Source organism: Glycine soja, chromosome 8 (assembly GCF_004193775.1).
Source record: "Glycine soja cultivar W05 chromosome 8, ASM419377v2, whole genome shotgun sequence".
In the NCBI taxonomy this organism is placed as follows: domain Eukaryota; kingdom Viridiplantae; phylum Streptophyta; class Magnoliopsida; order Fabales; family Fabaceae; genus Glycine; species Glycine soja.
In genome coordinates, this window is record NC_041009.1 from 8660576 (window position 1) to 8681845 (window position 21270).

The window sequence follows — 21270 nt, forward strand, 5'->3', positions numbered from 1 at the left end:
TCCTAAAAGAAACTACTATATAAAAAGTAAGTTTAAACCATGAAGATCCAATTCCAATTTATATTTATTCAGTAGCTCTTAAAATTAAATTCTTATTAGAATTTTGTTAATCCTAATTTATAGACTAATATCTTTTTATTAAAGATAAGCTAAATAGTGGTTATAATGTTTTTAGGCTCTAAGGACTTTCATTCCATAAAAATTAATATAAAATCCTAAACTCGGCATGGTACATTTATATATCAGTCATTGTCGTAGTCGTCTGATTTCAATTAAACACCCCCACCTACCTTCTTTTCATGATCCTCTCATCTCCATGCATCCATAGCACCTTGTTCTATAGAATGGCTGCCTTTTTTTCAAACTAGAAAACATTTCACTGATTCCGTGGTCGATCTCATTTCTCTGGAAAGTTCTTAATTACTAGTCTTTAGTACTTCCTAGTTAGTACTATGGTCAGAATTAAAATCAATATTTCTATTTGTATGCATATTGAATGGAAACTCTTGAAAATATTTCACTTTACGAAAAGTTATCAATAGTATTTTTCTTACTGCACCTAGTCCACGACCGTGTCTAAACGATTAAAAGTGCAAAAAAAAAAAAAAAAAAGTTGGCCTTATCAAAATTAAACTATCATAATTTATTTACTTATTACCACTAACACTATATTTATTATATTTATTACAAACTTAAATACATTTACGGTACTTTAACCGATTATTCAGGCACTCTCTCTTTAACCAATGAAACTTAACACCCAACCAAATGGATTAATATTGAACCCAATTCAATAAAACTAGTTTAATGTCACCGTTGTATATGATTACCAACCCTACCACCAGTTTTGTGATCAATGTGACAAAGCCACCACCAATCACCACCTAATTATCCCTTCGACATCGCTGTCACGCCATAGTTAATTACCACCACTCTACCAACTTTAGTATGAAGAAGATCTGAACATGTATTTAGTATAAATAAATATTTTTTAGTTGTATTAAATTGTTAATTTAGTTATATCTGCAAGCAGTTTTTTATCATTTCATCTGATCATGTAGGAGTATATATATTCTATTTTTTACTTAAAGTTGGGATTGAACGCCCAATCGAACTTGAATTTATTAGAAGAAACTAATCTTCACAAAAATAATAAATCACATCTTTTACTAGGATGGTGATGATGAATGACTCCAGTTAGACTCGAAAGAATATTGAGATCCTTTAGTTGCACATTAATTTAGTCTACGCTTCTAAAGCAGCCTTTACTCCTTTCACGAATTTATTGAGTTCAAACTTATTTATTGTTTAATTATTATTCTATTTTGAGTTCAATGCTGCATTGCTGCTTTCTTATTTAATATTTACTATTTTTTCAATGCTCCAAAATTATAAGGCACAGTAACATTTAGTACTTTTTCTTATTATTCATTAAATACTTTTTTTAAACATAGATGAAATACTTCAGATTTAATTCATATAAACAAAAAAAATATATGTTGAAAGAATCATTAAACTCGAATTAAAATTGAATTTAAAAAGTTTAAAAAATCACTATTAATTATAGAAAATCTTAAAAAATATTGAAAATGATTAAGTTATTCTGGTTTAGAACACATGTATATTCCAATGAAGACAATCATGACAATTTTTTTCAAGTAGTTATTTAGAACAATCCGACGTCAGTAAGTATTATTTATTTTTTTAAAGCAATAAGTGTTATTTCTATGACTATTATTTGTTCACAAAAGCAAAAAAAATAAAAAGTAATAAAATAAGTGTTTTGGTATTTATTAAATGAATTTAAAGAGGATAAATATACAATTAAAAAAGGAAGTGCAAACAAATGTAGTTACGACCGTGCAATAAAGTTGGCAACTGGCAAGCAAGCAAAGCACTAGAAAAACTAGGAAGAGAGAAGAACCCAGTTGCAACACTAATTTTCTCTTTCCCTTTTTTTGGACTTATCCTTCTTTCTGCAACTCCAAAATGGGTTCCAAAGGGGCAAAAAATCTAGCACTCTCTTCAGCCTTGTTGCTCCTTTTGGTCGGTTTTGCAACCTCAGACATCAATCAAGACAAAGCAGAATGTACGGATAAACTTCTTGGTCTAGCTGGTTGTCTTTCCTATGTTGGTGGCGAAGCCAAAGTCCCCACCATGGATTGTTGCTCTGGTATCAAAGAGGTTATTGACAAGAGCAAGAGGTGCCTCTGCATCCTCATCAAGGATCGTGATGATCCTAGTCTTGGCCTCAAGATCAACGTCACCCTTGCTTTAAACTTACCAGATGTTTGTGAAACACCCACTAATATAACTCAGTGTGTTGGTAAGTAGTCTATAACTATATGCCTATCTCTTCATGATCTTTTTTTTTTTTTTTTATGGATAAATGTTAATAGGTAATTATTTTGTTAGCATGAGAATTTGAACCTGTGACATCTCTCTCATTTTATTCTTCCTTTATGATTAGATCAATTTTATATCTTTCATTCATCGCACTTGTTTTGCTACCCTTATGTTGTGCCCGTACTCAATTTTGATGTTTGATATGTTGCTGTTTTCAGATCTTTTGCATTTGGCACCCAAGTCCCAGGAAGCTAAGGTGTTTGAGGGGTTTGAAAAAGCCTTGACCAACAAAACTAGTCCCTCCCCGGTCCTTAGTGGTAAATATTGTTGATTAATTTTTATTATACACAATTCCACTTTTAATTGATTCCTTTAACCCTCGTGGAATTTTTTAACCTCATCAAGGTTTTAAAGTACGATTTGTGGTTGTGGTTTCGGCTCATTGCAAATGCATAAAAAAAATGATGTTATTGTAAAATTGGCCATTTTTTTTATCAAGAAAGTCCAACCATAGAATCCAATTTACACGAATGAAAATACGAGGAAAATTATAGAATTGTGATAGTTAAGAGACCAAAATATAATTGTACTGTCTGATTTAGAACTGAAAATTGACCGCAGCTAATAACACAACTGCAAAGGGAACAAGCACAAGCGCGAACAACAACAGCGGAGGTGGGTGGGGAAAGAGGTGGTTAGTGGCAGAGGTGGTGTGTGTGATTTTACCGATTGTTTTTATTTCCCATTTTTTCTTGTTCCTAGTTTGAACCGTTATCAAGAGTAGAAGGATGATGTTTTAGTGGTTGTGTCTATTTATTATTTCCCGGATTCATGACGTGTTCTGCATATATATATGTTTATGTTATGCAATTTGTGATTTATTTTTACTAGGTGTTGTACTGTCTGTTTCCTTTAGTTATTTTTTGCCTCAGTGTGTGCCCATCTCCTGCTGTCTGCGTGATTAATTCTCCAACTAATTAAAACCATTGAAGGGGACCCGTCACTTGACCTCAACAATGTGTATGCTTTAAATATCCTTCTGCTAGCATCTGCTAGGACCTTCTATTTACACTTGGTATTATGTAATTGGTAGGTTCGATGTTGACATCTTTTACAGTATATAAGTGTTCATTTATTTATTTAGTCGTACCATAATGAGATTAATTTGGCATTGAATACAACAACAACAACAACGACGCCTTATCCCACTAGGTGGGGTCGGCTACATGGATCAACTTCCGCCATAATGTTCTATCAAGTACCATACTTCTATCCAAACCATTAATTTCGAGATCCTTTTTTATAACCTCTCTTATAGTCTTTTTGGGTCTTCCTCTGCCTCGAATTGTTTGTCTTCTCTCCATCTGGTCTACTCTCCTCACTACAGAGTCTACCGGTCTTCTCTCTACATGCCCAAACCACCTAAGTCTATTTTCCACCATCTTCTCTACAATAGGCGCTACTCCAACTCTCTCTCTAATAGCTTCGTTTCTAATTTTATCCTATCGAGTCTTACCACACATCCACCGCAACATCCTCATCTCCGCTACACCGACTTTATTCTCATGTTGGCTCTTGACCGCCCAACATTCTGTTCCGTACAAAATCGCCGGTCTTACCGCAGTCCGATAAAACTTTCCCTTTAGCTTGATCGGTACCTTTGCATCACATAACACCCCCGATGCTTTTCTCCATTTCATCCATCCTGCTTGAATGCGATGATTCACATCCCCTTCAATTTCCCCATCATCCTGTATTACAGACCCAAGATATTTAAACCGTGTGACTTGAGGGATAATATGGTCTCCTATTTTCACCTCTGAGTTAGAAACCCTCCTTCTTTTGTTGAACTTACATTCCATATACTCCGATTTGCTTCTGCTTAGGCGAAAGTCATGTGTTTCTAGAGCTCGTCTCCAAGTTTCCAACCTCTCATTCAACTCCTCCCTCGACTCTCCAAGGAGGACTATGTCATTTGCAAAAAGCATGCATCTCGGCGCTATCTCTTGGATTTGTTCCGTGAGGACATCCAAAATTAAGGTAAAAAGATAGGGGCTAAGGGTTGACCCTTGATGTAAACCAATTGTGATGGGAAAATCATCTGACTCTCCACCCTGTGTCCTAACACTAGTCGATACCCTATCATACATATCTTGGATAGCTCGAATATATGCAACCCTAACCCCTTTCTTCTCTAGAGCTTTCCACAAAATCTCTCTAGGCACTCTATCATACGCTTTCTCCAAGTCAATAAAAATCAAGTGCAAGTCTTGTTGGGCCATGCGATATTGCTCCATCACCCGCCGTAATAAATAAATCGCTTCCATGGTCGACCTTCCCGGCATGAAACCAAATTGATTCTCAGTAACTTGAGTCTCCTTTCTTAATCTCCGTTCGATCACTCTTTCCCATAATTTCATGGTATGACTCATGAGCTTGATTCCCCTATAATTTGCACAATTTTGTATATCCCCCTTGTTCTTATAGATTGGCACTAACGTGCTTCTCCTCCATTCCTCCGGCATGCGTTTTGACCTCATAATTTCGTTAAAGAGTTCGGTGAGCCACTCAAGACCTCTATCTCCAAGAGTTTTCCACACTTCAATAGGTATGTTGTCTGGCCCCACCGCCTTACCATTACTCATTCTTTTCAACGCTTCCTTTACTTCTTGTTTCTGAATCCGACGATAGTACTTATAGTTACGGTCCTCTTCTCTTGTGTCTAGACTGCTAGAGTCATATCCATATCCATCATTAAATAAGTTGTGGAAATACGCCTTCCACCTTTCCTTGATATCTTTTTCATGCACTAATACTTTGCCTTCTTCATCCTTAACACACTTTACTTTATCCAAATCTCTAGTCTTCCTCTCTTTACCCTTAGCAAGCCTATATATAGATCTTTCTCCGTCCCTGGTTCCTAGAGCTTGGTATAGTCCGTCAAAAGCTTGGGCTCTTGCCTCACTCACCGCCTTTTTGGTTTCATTTCTAGCTATCTTATACTTATCCCAAGTTTCAGAATTTCTACACCTAGACCACTCCTTGAAACACTCCTTTTTTACTCTAACTTTGCTCTGAACATTTTCATTCCACCACCACGATTCTTTACCCCTAGGTCCAAAACCTCTAGATTCACCCAACGTCTCTTTAGCCACTTTAATAATCTCTTGGGACATCTTGTTCCACATATCATTTGCACTTCCTTGTGATTGTCCACACCAACCCTCCCATATCTTTTGTTGGAAGATTCCTTGTTTCTCACCCTTCAAGTGCCACCATTTGATTCTTGGTGCTACCAAAGGACTTCTTCTCTTTGCCCTATCTCTAATTCTTACATCCATAACCAAAACTCTATGTTGGGTAGTCAAGCTCTCTCCCGGGATAACTTTACAGTTCAAGCAATACTTCCTATCAGACTTCCTGATAAGGAAGAAATCTATCTGAGAACATGTCCCTCCACTTTTGTAAGTGATAAGATGTTCCTCTCTTTTCTTAAACCATGTATTGGCTATAGAAAGATCCAAAGCCTCCGAAAACTCCAAGATGGATTTACCCTCCGAAAACTCCTAATTTGGCATTGAATAAATGTAATAAATATTAAGAAAAAAATGGGGTTGAACATGTAAAAAGAAATATTCAGTATATGCGTAATCTTTTTTAAGAATTAGTAAAATTTTATAAAAAAAATATTTTCTATTTTTTAAAAAAAAAATAATGAATCAATCATATCATTAAATCATTACTTAGTAATTTGTACGCGATCCTAAAATCAAGCTTATTTACCATAAAAGAAAGTGCATCATTACTTATTGCAACTACCTGCAACGAGGATACTCACACAATGTGTAGTTATAGCCAAGAGTTTTTCTTTTCTTTTTTTCCTATTAGGAGAATCTCGCGTAATTACATAATTACATTTTCTCATAATATGACTTAATCTTGATTTTTAAATATATATAATACTCTCTATTTGACTGCAAATATATAAACATTTTTACTGCAATTACATAATTTACATGACTTTCTTTTACTGATTATATACATTTTCTTAATAGTCGCTAAAGATATTTTTAATCAATAGTGAGAGATTCATCTTTTTCAAAAGTATAGATTATTAAAGTAGACTTTGCTTACTTTAATAAAGCATTTATCATACATATTAAAAAATGAATCATAATCAGTATGTTTATGAGATTTAAATCATGTCAAACTTTTTTGGTAAAACCAAAAGACCTAATGCCTATTTTTAGTTCTGCCTTTTTATTGAGGATTTAGCTTATTTAAAAGAATAAAACTTAAATACAATATTATAGTTTTTTATAGTATTATTTTTAATTAAAACCAGCATTTCATTTTGATATTTAATGGTTATATTGTTTTCGTTGTGTAAAAAAAAAACATTATAGAAACTAGTTCCATAATGAATTAAAACATAACTACGCTACAAAAATTAGTTTTTGTTGAAGATATATTTGTCAAAAAAAATAAAGAGAAAAAAAAAACAGGCGGTACAAAGAATAAAGAGGGCAATGTGAGTAGCATCACTCGGAATGCCATATGGCCCAAATTCAAGAACAAGGTTAATGGTAATGTCATGTTTGATTTTATGTTAAAGAATTAAATCCAAATTTAAAATTGATTATAGATAATTATTCACATATTTTATTTTATGTCGGAGAAAAATTCATAATTAATTTTAAATTGAAATAAATTTGGGTAACTTTTGTACTAAATAAAAAAAATTATACTAAATTTTACTCATAACTTATTTTTACAATAAAAAGTTAAAAACATTCAAACACAAATTATCTTATTTCAAAATCAATTTTAATTAAAATTAATTTTATTAATGCTCGTTCAAACACGCCAGAAGAAGAATTTTTAGGCCCAACATTAGACATGGCACCAAGTCAAGGAAGTTAGCACCTCCCCCCTGATGAGCTACTAAGGACATTTTTTATTATCTGTTCAAAAAGTAATTTTGGGTGCTAAACTTATTTTTGAAGAGTAAACTCACTTTCATGATCTTCAAAACTAAGTTTTATAAAAGTAAGATTTAAGTTGTTTTTGTAAACTTAAGTTTAAAAACTTTAATATGAATATGCATCAAGGGTATATTTGAATTTTTTGAGAGAATTTCAAAAGTACGTTTAAGAATAAAATCAGTTGAGAATCATGTTTGGTTACTCTATGTATAAAAGTATATTTTTGCTTGAAAACTTAGTTTGGGAGAAGTAAGACTTGAGATATTTTTTCAGACTTATAGTTTGCAAATTCATGTTTAACTCAAACTTAAGTTTGTAAATTTTAATAATTCAAACATGGACTAAGTTGGAGGAAAAGTATGAGTCTAAAAGCATACACAATAGTAATATAGTATCCTAACCAAACTGGTGCGAGTGTCCTGCGTAACATGCAGTAAACATATTTAAAAAAAAAAAAAGTCACAAATAGTCCATTATATTACAGATTAAGTATTAAACTTTTAAGAAAACACTAGGTACAAATGAGGAGGTTATAGTGATTTCAATTATATTCAATGCCTTGTAAATCAGGAAAGTAATCACCCTAGTACACAGAAAAGATCACGTGGAAAACAATAGAGGGTAGTCAGGTAAGCGCAGCATGCAAATCGTTGTTTTAGCAAGACCCTACTTTGGCATTCATTATTAAGCACGTTTACACCTTACCAGCAACTGAAAGTTCAGCAACATACATGAAGTTGAAGTCTCAACTTAAATATGTACATAATATCATGTTCATAAAGGTCTCCCGTGGATATAATATAACGTAACCAGACTGGGTTTTGCGAGTCTTAACACTTTGACAGATATAAGCTAAGGCAATAGAGGGACAGTGACAGGTTAAAACGTCATATATTCCATTATGCCATACAACAGCTAGTATGAAACTGGATCTACTCCGTGAGAAGCATGGGAATTTCATCGACCGGAGCAGGAAGCTGCAAATTGCAAAAGATTTCTACAAGTTAGTATTTCTCTGACTGCATTTAGAAAAAATGTCAAGACTAAATGAAGAAGGATATGCAAGGGAAAAAGGTTGCAGATGATATTAATTTGTATGATCATATGGACAAACTCAACTAGTGTATGCCTCTAATTAGTGGAAAACTGGTAGTTTTGGGAATTTGTTTGTTCATTTACAAGGGAGCAGATGATTGAAAAGCTCATTAAGCATCCTAAGCCTCCCATGCTCAGACCATATTGCACACACAAAAAACTCATATTCGGTGATATGATCAAGAGCGTTTGTCAGCATGTCAAAAACTCAAGCTATTAGCATAGGTGTTATTCTGCACCAAACACTGACCATTACCTATTTGTATAAACTTCTATAGAAACAATTATAGAAAAAAAATACTATAAACTAAAATTAACTTATGCTTAAACTAATTCTCTCATATTAGCTTCTCTAATTTTAACTTATGAAAAAGATCATTTCATTTTTTCTTCTTTTAGAAATGTTTCAGCATGTTTATCCAAACATACCCTAAGTCATTAATGAACCCCAGGGAGAGTGAACTCTATAACATTACTTCCCCTTGGCGGCAAGACAAGATCAATGGCTACCTCCGACTTTAAATTTAGGCAGAAACTGCTTAAAACCAAGGAACTGGTGGGACAACTAGCCCATATCCCAACAATTTTTTGTGAACTCATAGGAATCAAACTCAAGTATTAGAGAACTTACCATAGGTTCAACCAACTAAGCTAGAGACTCCTTAGTAATCCCAACAATATTATTCAATGTTGTACTGCAAACAATATTAGTAATCCCACTTGTAAACCCCGAATCTGATGGCATAAATCACACCTCTCATGAAACTAATTACAGAGCATCAAAGGTTTAACCATTCAAGTAAAAAAAAAATTAAAAAAAAAAAAACTTGTTGACTCTTCCCGTATTAGCTTCGATGTTTAGTTAATTATATTTGAAGCAGTTTCTGGACTAGTCCAATTAAACCCAATATAGTGTTCGAAAAGGCTAAAGCAGTAAAAATAAAGAAAAATGGAGCGTCTAAAGGAGAAAATAGGGGAAGAAGGAACCTGAATTGGACGTGGAAGGCAAGGTGGGCAAGAGAGGGATTTGCGGCAGGAGCGAACGGTTTTGAACTGGTGAACGTCGAGTTTCTTGTTGATGATGCCGACCTGGAAGTAGATGCTGTTGGAGGGAGGCAAATCGACCTTGATCTCATCGACGTTGAACCAGATGAAGAGGCGCTGGACCTGAATGCCCTTGAGGTTGGTGATGGAGCCATAGCTGAGCTTGCCGGAGATCTTGGTCTCGTAGTAAACTAAGTAATCGAACTGTATGTAGCAGGGCTTCGCCAAAACGACGACGAATTGCCCGTCCTCGTCGAGCGTGTAGTCGGTGACGGTGTCCGGTAACAGACCGCTCGGGAGGCCGTACTTGGGGAGTATCTCGTACACGCTCTCCTTCGCCGCCACCGCCGTGCAAAGCAGAGTGCTGAGGATTGCCATGAGAGCAAACGCCTCTGATGATCGGTTTGAGGGTGTTGTTGTTGCCATGGCTCAAATCGTAGAGACAACTTATTCCGGTTACCGCTTTTGTTACGATTCTCTCTCGCTCTGTGTCTCCTTTGGGGAAGAGGCTCGGTTTTAATTTTAAACACCAACAACCAACAACCTCTATCAATTGACTTATTTCAAAGAATATTTTGGTTTTATCACAAATAAAAAATGTTTTCGGTTCTTAGTTTAACTCTGATTTGTATCTTTTTAGTCTCTTAAAAGGAATTTTTTTATTCTTAGCATTTATATTTTAATTTTTTTATGTCTGTAATTTATATTTTAATTCTTCTTTAGTTTAAAAATACTTTTTTTATTTTTATAATTTATATTTTAATTTAATTTTAATACATATAGTTTAAAAATGATTTTTTTAATTTTATATTTTAATCCTCTTTTAATCCTAATCATTAAAATACAAATAATATTATTAATCATAATTAATTATAAAAATATTAACAAATTATTTGTAACTAATTTATTACAAGATAATTTATAATAAAAAAATAATTGATAATTTATAATTAATTATTTTTATATATTTTTAAAAAAAATTAAAAGATAATTAAGATAATTAAAATACAAATTATAAGAACTAAAAAAATTATTTTTAAACTATAAAAACTAAAAAAAATTAAAACATAATCGATAAAAACTAAAAAAAATACTTTTCATATTATAGGACTAAAACATTTCAACTAAATGGTGAAACTATAACCAATAAAAATTAAAAACTTTTTTTTTTACAATGATGACTTTCAGGTATGACTGACAGGTAATACACCAAATGATTACAAGATTAATCCTTTAGTATATAGGCAAACTTAACTTGGTATCGTTACAAAGGAAGATATAAGATTTATAGTTACGATAGAAAGAAATAAGAGAAAAATTACATATTTAATTTTTTCTATTAAAAAAATTAATAATTAACCTTTATTTACAAAACATATTACTATCTAAAAATGTAGTTAAGAGTTTAGTTTTAAAGTTATATGTATGGAAAAAAATATTATGAGATATCAATTTCTTAAATAAATACCAATAATTCAAAAGAGTGAGATGTGATTGTTTTACAAGATTAATATATGATTCTTACTTCAAAGATATCATGCGTTTATCCCAAAACAAAATGACACACTAGTATTAAGAATAATGAATATTGTAATTTTGGTTCAACATTAATGTTGTATATATGTTGATTGTTAATGGTTAACTAATGAGTGTTAATATTGTGATGAGATGAAAATTAATATTTGATAATTAAAAATTATTTAATTAATTAAAATGTAAAACATAAAAAAGATAAACGTATATAAAATTGAAAATTGAAAGAAAAAAAAAAGATTATCTAAAATATGAGGACTTGATCATAATATGTTTTCATTATTTTCTAATCTTTGTGGAATTGGTTATGCGATGGTATGTTTGTGTTTTACTGTCGATTTTTGTGCTTAAAGGCACTAAATGTAGATGTAAGACTCAGTGGAACTCTAAGATTGAAGAAAAAACGTGTCCAAAAGGCTTGATGTTAGTCACTGCGGTTAGCAGCTGCATGCTTATGCATGTTATCAATTGTTCGTGTCTGTGATAAGCTGTGTTCCAACAGATTGTGCCTTGACAACTGTGGTTTCGACTATGAGCAAACTGGTCACGATTGTGATCGAGCGACTTTGACCCCGATATGTCATCGTTTTACACTTTTAATTGTATTTTGAGTTGGAACCCTTTTATAGCTCATTGTTTTTATTTGTGTTCTGAACTTAAGATTAGTGTTTTCAGAAGGGTGATTAGTAGATGACACATATTGTGAGAGTGGGAGATTATATTATTCTTTGACTCTTTTAAAGGTATGTTGTTTATTTTTTTGCTGTTTATTTTGTTTTCATGACTACAACTGAGTAATCATCGTGTTCTAGGTTAGGAGTTTACACCATGACTTCTTATTTTAAGATTACTGCCTATATAGTGTTAGTGTAAAACAAATTACAATGTCGATCAATAAAAAATCAACACTAATGTACTTTTTTAAAGTAGTTTTTTTTATAAAGTTCAGTAAATTGATCATATATTATGATTTATGATGGAATAATAATAATAATAACTATAATAAAATAATTATATAGTGATATAAAATTATATTTTATCATTAGCATATAATTTATTTTTCTTAAATTTAATCTAATATATTTTTACATAATTACATGTGTCAATCAAGAAAATTTATCTTAATTGATTAATTAATATATATGAATTATTATAAAATTAAAGATAAATATTAAAAAAATTATAATAATTTACACATGTTATTCAGCTTAGATTTTCTTAGTAAGTGTTGTTAATTGAATTACTGATATAATAATTTCTAAATAAAATAAAATATTATATCGATTAGCACCTTGGTAGTTGATAGAAATCCAAATATACGAGTTTTTTGTTTTGGTGATTTGCAATTTTTTTTCCGGAGCTTGCTAGGTATTTTTAGTATAAAAATCATATTTCATCTTTATATAATAAAGTTTTTCTTCAAGAATTTTTTATAACATCCAAACTCGTGGGTCGCCTCTTATAAAAAAAAAACAACTCGTGGGACGCGTGGCCGTACCAACAATGCAAAACTCAGGACAACAGCTTTCAAGTTTCAAATGTGACGTTTTTCTTTTTGAGTTTTGCATACAATAAAGTTATATTTACGCAAACAATAAGCATTTTTTTAAAATAAAGTTTGTTAAGAGCGAGTTTTTATTTATTTATTTATTTAAGGTAAAATAAATAAATATTTTTTTAAAAATAAAAATATTTACTAATCATGATATCTTGTTACTATATTATTGGATGTTCATGATTTAATCTAATATCCAGATCGAGTATAAAAGTAATATATCATTTGATTTTATTCAATTTAAATATTTTATTATTATATTATAAAAAAATTTACATCAGGGGTGCTCATGAGTAAGCGTAACCCAAATTGATTTCAGTAGTTTGGTTGAGTCATTTGTATGTTTGGTCAAAATCAAATTGAACTAACTAATCAAAATTGTTTACATATGATTTGGATCACGGATTTAGATTTATAAATCTGATCAATACCGATAAAAAAATGAAAAATTGTTTGATTTCTCTAGATGTTGGAACTACTAAAAATGTTAGGACGCCTAGTGTTAGAATTTCTTGTATTACTTTCAGTTATTTGTTTCACATTTGTTATCTTATTGCTCATGAGTAAGCGTAACCCAAATTGATTTCAGTAGTTTGGTTGAGTCATTTGTATGTTTGGTCAAAATCAAATTGAACTAACTAATCAAAATTGTTTACATATGATTTGGATCACGGATTTAGATTTATAAATCTGATCAATACCGATAAAAAAATGAAAAATTGTTTGATTTCTCTAGATGTTGGAACTACTAAAAATGTTAGGACGCCTAGTGTTAGAATTTCTTGTATTACTTTCAGTTATTTGTTTCACATTTGTTATCTTATTGCAAGAAATTAGTTTGTAAGAAATAATTGTGATTTAGACTATTATAATAAATCTAGTGAAAGAATATTTTGTTTTAATTCGTATTAATCTATTTTATAATATTATGTTGATGATATTAAATAAATCAATTTTATTATTTTTCAGTTATTTGATAATATTATATTAATTGTATTAGATATTTGATTGAATCATAATATAAAATAGTAGTTTTAAGAAAAAAAATATCAAATTAAAATGGGTAACCCATTGACATAAACTTAACCAAATCAAATTGTTTATGAATAGGTTGAATTAGGTTGAGTTAAAAAAATTGTAAAAATTGACCCAAAACAAATCTATCAAATTTGATTGGATTAAATCCTCAATTTGATAAAACTCAATCCGACCCGCGAATACCCCTATTTCACATACTACAATTATTATTTTTTATGGAACATACTACCATTACTATAGTTTTTATTTTAAGAGATAATATTACTAAAGTTGGATATACAGATCCTAGGCTTGTTGTTAAACTTACAACTTGCAAAACTTAAAGTTGTGATGCTTATTAGCCCATTGTTGGCTTATGTATGTTATAATATATTTTTTTTACTCATAAATATAAAAATTTAAAATTTATTTTTAGATGATTTTTTTTATCTATTTTTTGTTCTCATAAAATTTAAAATTATTTTTTTCAAAGACATAGGTTCAGATAATTTAAACTTACATCCAAGCCTACATATACGCACGTTGAAGGAGGTGATACAGGTGACAACATGACAAAACGCATAGGAGATTGGATATGGTGGTTGCCTGATTGGTGGCATGACGAGCAGGGCTATGGTGGTGATGGCTTGTGATCAGGGCCGTGTACAGACATTTTGGGGCCTAAGGTGAAAATGTTAAATGAGTCTTTTTTTTTTACAAGAATTTTAAAGAGACTTAGTATATCATATAAAATATCAATTTTTATATTAATCTTCTAGTTTTTTTAGCTGCAAGATCATTTATCAGAGTTTTATAATCAAACAATTCTAACACTTCACTTTCAATAGATAAAATAGCTAATTCATTCAATTTATATTGTTGATTTTAGATATGATTTAAGTAATTTTAATTTTGAAAAACTTCTTTCAGCAGTAGCAACTGTTACAGGGATTGTCAATAAAATTATATATGCAATATAAACATTTGGACAAAAATCTAAAGTTTTAATATAACTCAATACTTCTATTAGTGTGCTAATTTATTTTCTTAAAACTTCTCTTAGTACTTTCAATTCTGAAAATAAATCAACACCATCAATATCAGAGTATTCATTAAACCTTAAAAACTTTTCAAGATTAATACAATATTTTTTCAATTCATCCTCATCTAAAGCTTTAATTTTTTTGGAATCAAATAAAAAACCAAAAATAGTCTCATATTGTAAAAATTGTTCAAATCGTGTCTCAATAGAATTGATTGATTGATTTGATATGTATAAAAAATACTCACGAAAAGATTATTTAGGTGAATGTGTGATCTCATTACTAATATTTTTATCAAAATGAGGTTTTCTATGAATTTTACATTTTTCACAAAATTTTGGCGGAGACAAAGTTTAATCAATAGGCAATAGGTTTCATTCAAGGGAAGGAGAATAATAGATTTTTTTTTTATAAGAGATGAAAAGACGTGAAGAATGAAGTCCAGAGAGTGAGTTATGTTAGTTAGTTAGGGAATTGAGACGGGTTAAAGGAAACTTAATAGGGATTTACTTTTTTGGGATAAATAAAATACTTTAAATGACATTAATTGTGATATTGGTTAATTTTTAAAAAGATAATATTAATTGATTAATTTTTAAGGAAAAGAGAAATTCTAAATTATTTTATTTTGATAAGTTAAAATTTGTTAATAATTAATAATAATAAAAATTTAAGAACTTAATTTTTTTTTTTGAACCCTAAATTAATGCCTAATTTACCTTATATCTTGCGAGACCCTGCTTGTGATGGTGAGGGAGTGTTGCTTCTTGCTTGGGTGTGGGTTGATGATCTCACGGTGACAAAGGAGGTGATGTTTGGGACAAGGGAGGTGGCTGCGTTTATTTCTAAGTTTGTTTGGGCTATGATTTAATGGGATTTGAATAATGGGACTAAAAATTTGTGAGAATTATTAACCTCTAAAATTTATTTTTTAGAATTTAAATTAAAAATTATAAGTTCAGATTTATTTGAATTATTATATCATTTTACACAGATAAATTTTAAACATTTTTATATTTATAATTATAATGATAAGAAAAATATATTTTAGTTTTTATTTTACTAGCTTAATGTGTTTTTTCTATAGATTTGTTTATCTTATTTATTTATTAATTAGGTGTATGACTATGAAATATATGTTCCAACAGGAACTTATAGTATATGATCCTGATCCAATCCTTGACAGCTAGGAAGCGTCTGAGTCCGAGGGAAGACATGTTCCCACAAACCCTAATATTGTTCTCAGCACTCATAATCCTCTTCCATGGAGATCTCGTCTTAAGCACAACAGCACCAGATGATATCCACGATGTTCTCCCTCAGTACGGTTTCCCAAAGGGTCTTCTTCCCAACAACGCGGTCTCCTACACCCTCTCCCCCGACGATGGCTTCTTCACCGTCCAGCTCGATGCCCCCTGCTACGTCCACTGGGACGACCAATTAGTCTACTACCACAGCCAAATCAGTGGCACTCTCACCTACGGTTCCGTCTCGCACGTGTCGGGGATTCAGGCCCAGAAACTCTTCCTCTGGCTCCCTGTTACCGGAATTAAGGTCCACCAGGATTCCGGCATGTTAGAGTTCTTCGTTGGAGCTTTGTCCCAGACGCTACCCGCCAGCGACTTCCAGGATGTGCCTGGGTGCTCCCGCAGAGGATCGCTGCTCGCTACAAACCTCATTCTTCCTCTCTGACCGTATTCATCTCTGTCTATTCTCTCCTACTCATCTTGTTCAACTTCAAATTAATTGTTTCATACTCAAATACTACCTACTAGCCTACTACCATGTTAATGTTAATTAAAATTATAGGGATTTTCAGAAGCGCGTCCCCTGTTTCGCATTCAGGGAATTAATCCCGTTAATGTTTGTTTACATTTTTTGGACTTTAATAAATTTACTTTTTTTTAATTAGAGGGCTCTTTTTTTTTTTTTTTTCTTTCAAAATTAAGTATGAAGTGATTTTATTTGATGGAATGTTCCTGCATTAATCGCAAGAAAACCAATTATAACTATATTTTCTTTTCTTAATTCTTTTTTTAGTAGACAGGTAAAGATTAACCCCTTTTTAATCGTAGAAATTATGAAAGTGATTTTTTATATTTTTGGTACTCATAGGCAATTTAAAAACTTATTTTTAGCAATTAGATAGCTGAGCAACTTTTCCGGTTTCGTAAGTAATTATAGTTGAAGTTTCTTTGCGCCAATACCAATATGACTATGATTGATGATTACATTGATCGACAAAATCACACGCAAACGTGAAAGCAACAATTATCCACATCCAATAACAAAACAGCGTGAAAGCAACAATTATCAGCTTCTGTCAGGACGTGATTTTTCACGGCAAATGTCCCTTTAAAATCGCTTGCCAACATGCTGTAATATTAAATTAACAGGTGCCACTTGCTAACCTAAGTTTTCTTCTTTTAACACCAAGACAAACATAAAACATTCGCTTCAAGTCTCTCCACTTTCTCTGGCTTATGGTTATGGCCATGCTAAACACATGACATGCTGAGATTATAAGTATAAATAGTGATATTTCAGGATCCAAGAAGCAATTCTACAGAAAATTCTCTGTTTCAGCTTAGAGTTTTACTCTTCCTTCTCTAATGGATCGTGGAAATGAATGACTTCACTGGCAGTGGGCACCAACAAGAGGAGCAGCATTGCAGCAATGAAAGTTCAGATAGGAATAAGTTATTGATGAACAAACAAATAGTTTTGATCTTTTGGAGAATGAGAAAAAAATACTTCAACAAAATTTCTGATGCATTCATCAATCAATAACTTCCACAAACAACTGAGGATTGAGGGAGAGAATTCGTTCACACGTTTTCAGGATATGATAAACAGGCGCATGAATGATTAGAGCTGAATGGAATTACTGCATTGGCTAAATAGTACTGCGTTTGTTACTTCACACGCACACATAAAAAAAAAGTGTGATTATTTCTTTGTTAAAATTTATCTAAAAGCATTCAATAAATTAAATTAAACAATCATTTTTCTTAATATAGCAGCAATCTTAGTATAGAATTGAAGTTAAAAAAAGTCCCTTAATAAGGGAAAATACAATTGCACAACAAATAATTCTCTAACCAATCAAATTTTATGGCACACTTGTACGTAAGTCTGAACTGGTTTTCCAAGACATGGTTGCTTCTAGATAACTTTTTGTCCTGAATCAAACCTTTTATTTTATACATCTTGAAGGCATCTTCTATTCTGACATTATGCTTAGACCAGATGCAAGTGATGGAATACTTTGTTCATATCTGAAAAAATTGCTTGGATCAACCTTGGTCTTTACCTCTACCAGTCTATCATAGTTTCTTTTGAAATACTTCTCACCCCAGACTCTAGCCTCTGCATAACTAGCATTTCCAGGTCCATTGACACCTATATCAACGTCTCTATAGTTGATATATGAACTTCTAGGTGAACTTGACACATAAGGTGTCATATAATCATAGAGCCTCCGAATCCGATCTAGATATCTGTTAGCAACATCTTCACCCTCCTCTTTCCAAGTCACTGAGTACTGAATTTTATAAATGTTACCAGCTCTATGTGGAAACGGTGTTTCCACCTCAGAAATCTCACCCATTTTCCCACCATAGGGATTCAATGCAAGAGCAGGTTTTTCTAGCTCCATCATCTTGTTCCATATACCTTCAAGGCCAGTTTTGGAAATTGGTTGCTGCACATAATCTGATTTCTTCTTCAAGTATTTCTCCTGTGTATTATGCCTTTGAAGCAAAACATCAACCGAAGTCCCCACTGGATAGTTGTCCCAAAACAACACCGAATCGATCCAACTCATTTCAATGCACTGTTCAGCAACCAAACCAAGTTCAGGGAAGCTCTTATTCATCACACCAAGCAACTCTTGTGAATTTCCAAGGAACAAGGCATTGAACTTGGCTCTTATTGTCTTCACACCCTTTCTTTTGACAGAACTAAGAACCACTCTAATAAACAAGCCATCATGTAACTTATCAGCAACATACTGCCACTTATGAACAACATCAGTGGCACCTTGTTCCAATGTTCTTTCAACTCTGAAAACAGTGACAACCTCAGGAACAGGAACTAACCTAATTTTCCACGACACAACGACTCCAAAGCTAGCTCCCCCACCTCCTCTAATAGCCCAGAAAAGATCTTCCCCCATTAACTTCCTATCCAAGACTCTACCTTGAGCATCCACAATTATTGCATCCAAAACATGATCCACAGAGAGACCAAACATTCTCATCATGTTCCCATAGCCTCCTCCACTGAAATGTCCTCCAACACCAACACTGTGACACACCCCAGCTGGGAAAGCATGGATCTTGCTCCTCTCAGCGATCGCATGATAGAGTTCACCAATCGTTGACCCCGAGTCAACCCACGCAGTGTCATCATCATCATCCAAGTTGACTTTGACTGATCTGAGCATAAACATGTCAAGAATAACAAATGGGGCTTCTGAAACGTAGGAGAGGCCATCGTAGTCGTGGCCCCCACTTCTGATTCTGATCTCAAGGTTGAAGCTTTTGCAGCAGATGATGGAGGCCTGGATGTGGGACACGTGGGTTGGTGCCACTATGAAGGATGGTTTTGGAGTTGTGGAGGAACTGAATCTGAGGTTTCTGATGTAGGAGTCTAAGATGGGAGGGTATGAGGGGCTGTTGGGGAAATAGGTGACAGCAGAGATTGGATTTGGAAGAGAGGGGTCAGAATAGAGAGAGAGGCACTGGAGAATACTGTCTTGAAAAGGTTCTGATTCTGAAGCAGCCATTAGAACGTGGAGTAGAAAGGGTAAGATCGCAATCGCAGACATCTATAGGCATGGACGGATTCAAATTTCAGAGGTTGCTTGATTCAGTTGTCCATAGATAGATCTTCTTCCGGGTTACGCGTGAAGGATAACATGGAGGAAACACTAGAGATAAAAAGTAAGCAATATCTCAAGCTAGGGTCCCTTTCCTACGGTGAAAAGAAATTAAAAAAAAAAGAGGTTAAAAATTTTGAATTAACATAAAATATAAAAATATCAATCTCGTTTTATTTTACTGTTTTTTTTTTTTTTCTCTTTTGCTCTCTTTCTCCGCAGATAAACATTCTAAATTATTCTTAAGGGAAAAAAAGGATAGAAAAAAAAAGCACGTGCAAGAGAGATTATGCAATATTATTAATCAACTAATTAAATTACCGAGTGATGGACGGAGACTTTAGTTTCTTATAGGAAAAAAAGAGTTATATGTATAATAAATTTGTCAAATTTTTATAAAAATTATTTAAACGGTGATATGTGATTAAATAGCATGCTAAAACTAAAACTAATGTATAGTTAATAAACTTCTTTCTATTCTTTTTTTCAAATATTTTTAATTTTTTTGGCTGTATTCCATGTATTATAGATGAGTAAGTTATAAGGATTTGAATTATAATTAAGTCATTCTATTTTTCTAAGAAGAATGGCTTACATGATCATCCATGATTGGTCAAAAAGCTCCGAACACGTTACTTACAGTCTTACACCATAATCTTCACTTCGTCTTTGTTCCACTTCTACATATTTTCAGTGCAACTTCCCTCTTCAACTTTTACGTAAAACCTTTTCTAACTACCATCTTGTAATCAACTATCTACTTATATTATTATTCGGAAAATAAACTTACATATCTATAAAATGGCTCTCCAATCTCCAGTAGTGTCTTTTAAATATGTGCTTGATATGGTGTCCTTATTATTATAATTATAAAGAAAGTAAATTTTGTTATTCGAAAGACTCTAATGGCATGCCTGGCTATATTCTTAATACTATATGATATACTAATTTTGAAAACATACATATAAAGTATAAATAAGAAGGATATAGAGAAAGGAATAAAAAGGAAGCAGAAAGGGCTCCCTTCCATAAATGAACCTCTTTTCTATGTTGCTTCACTGTTGGAACTTCGAAGTTTCTAACTTGCATGGAAATTGAAGGAAGGTTTGTCCTTGGTCCATGTCATTTAGCCCCTAGAAAACATTTCTTGAACATCAAATTGGATACAAAAAAGTTGTATTCTTTGATTTCAAGGTATAATTTTTATATGCATGAATAAAATAAGTAAAAAAAAAAAAAAGATAATCGTATGATACATAACATATGCTGTAAAGCTATGTTCAAACAATGGAACCTTAAAGTTTTAGAAGTAGGCAATTATGTATTATTATCTAATACATATCTTGACCAAGGGTCAATTCTGGCCACCTGTTTAAACACGTCAAAAGTCTAACTAAACAACAAATTACACGTTTAGTTTTAAGAAAACTACCAATTAGCATGATTAACAATGTTCCCATTGAAGTATTTCTTATTTGAAATCAGGTTTACCTGAATTAACAATAGCTCAAAATGTATGATGCCTCTCCAAGTGGACTAATATTAAATAGGTGTCACTCACAAAGCCAAAGTTCTCTTTTCACGTGAAGACAATCATAAAGACATTCTCTTCAAGGCTCTCCACTTTCTATGTTTTTTCTCTGGCTTATGGCCATGCTATACACATGCTAGGATTATAAGTATAAATAGTGATCTTTCAGGAACAAAGAAGCCATTCTACAGCAAAATCTCTCTCTCTCTCTCTTTCAGCTTAGAGTTTTACCTTATCTT

At 32.3% G+C, this 21270-nt stretch overlaps 4 protein-coding genes across 4 annotated transcripts; 2 read left to right on the forward strand and 2 right to left on the reverse strand.

Annotated features, from left to right (window-relative positions):
- Positions 1–1852: 1852 nt before the first annotated feature.
- On the forward strand, positions 1853–3288 carry LOC114421679 (protein YLS3-like). Its single transcript, XM_028387731.1, has 3 exons — positions 1853–2326; positions 2565–2663; positions 2968–3288. The coding sequence occupies exons 1-3, from the start codon at positions 1990–1992 to the stop codon at positions 3111–3113; spliced, it is 582 nt and encodes a 193-aa protein (XP_028243532.1). The 5' UTR covers positions 1853–1989; the 3' UTR covers positions 3114–3288.
- A 4665-nt stretch (positions 3289–7953) lies between these two features.
- Positions 7954–10053, reverse strand: LOC114421680. The gene is made up of 2 exons (XM_028387732.1): positions 9414–10053; positions 7954–8308 (listed from the first exon to the last, which is right to left on the reverse strand). Exons 1-2 carry the CDS (start codon positions 9894–9896, stop codon positions 8264–8266), a joined length of 528 nt encoding a protein of 175 aa, XP_028243533.1. The 5' UTR covers positions 9897–10053; the 3' UTR covers positions 7954–8263.
- Positions 10054–15764: 5711 nt separating this feature from the next.
- Positions 15765–16526, forward strand: LOC114421682. The gene has a single exon (XM_028387735.1). It carries the CDS (start codon positions 15780–15782, stop codon positions 16308–16310), a length of 531 nt encoding a protein of 176 aa, XP_028243536.1. The 5' UTR covers positions 15765–15779; the 3' UTR covers positions 16311–16526.
- A 1072-nt stretch (positions 16527–17598) lies between these two features.
- LOC114421681 (berberine bridge enzyme-like 8) lies at positions 17599–19580 on the reverse strand. The gene has a single exon (XM_028387734.1). It carries the CDS (start codon positions 19447–19449, stop codon positions 17842–17844), a length of 1608 nt encoding a protein of 535 aa, XP_028243535.1. The 5' UTR covers positions 19450–19580; the 3' UTR covers positions 17599–17841.
- Between the last annotated feature and the right edge of the window lie 1690 nt (positions 19581–21270).

What these genes read in the sequence shown, in the direction of transcription:
- LOC114421682 (XM_028387735.1), top strand. Translation starts at nt 15,780, where the DNA reads ATGATCCTGATCCAATCCTTGACAGCTAGGAAGCGTCTGAGTCCGAGG.
- LOC114421680 (XM_028387732.1), bottom strand. Translation starts at nt 9,896, where the DNA reads ATGGCAACAACAACACCCTCAAACCGATCATCAGAGGCGTTTGCTCTC. An exon ending in GCCTTCCACGTCCAATTCAG is followed by an intron (nt 8,309 to 9,413) that starts GTTCCTTCTTCC and finishes TGCAATTTGCAG; the next exon opens with CTTCCTGCTCCGGTCGATGA.
- LOC114421681 (XM_028387734.1), bottom strand. Translation starts at nt 19,449, where the DNA reads ATGTCTGCGATTGCGATCTTACCCTTTCTACTCCACGTTCTAATGGCT.
- LOC114421679 (XM_028387731.1), top strand. Translation starts at nt 1,990, where the DNA reads ATGGGTTCCAAAGGGGCAAAAAATCTAGCACTCTCTTCAGCCTTGTTG. An exon ending in TAATATAACTCAGTGTGTTG is followed by an intron (nt 2,327 to 2,564) that starts GTAAGTAGTCTA and finishes TGCTGTTTTCAG; the next exon opens with ATCTTTTGCATTTGGCACCC. An exon ending in TCCCTCCCCGGTCCTTAGTG is followed by an intron (nt 2,664 to 2,967) that starts GTAAATATTGTT and finishes AATTGACCGCAG; the next exon opens with CTAATAACACAACTGCAAAG.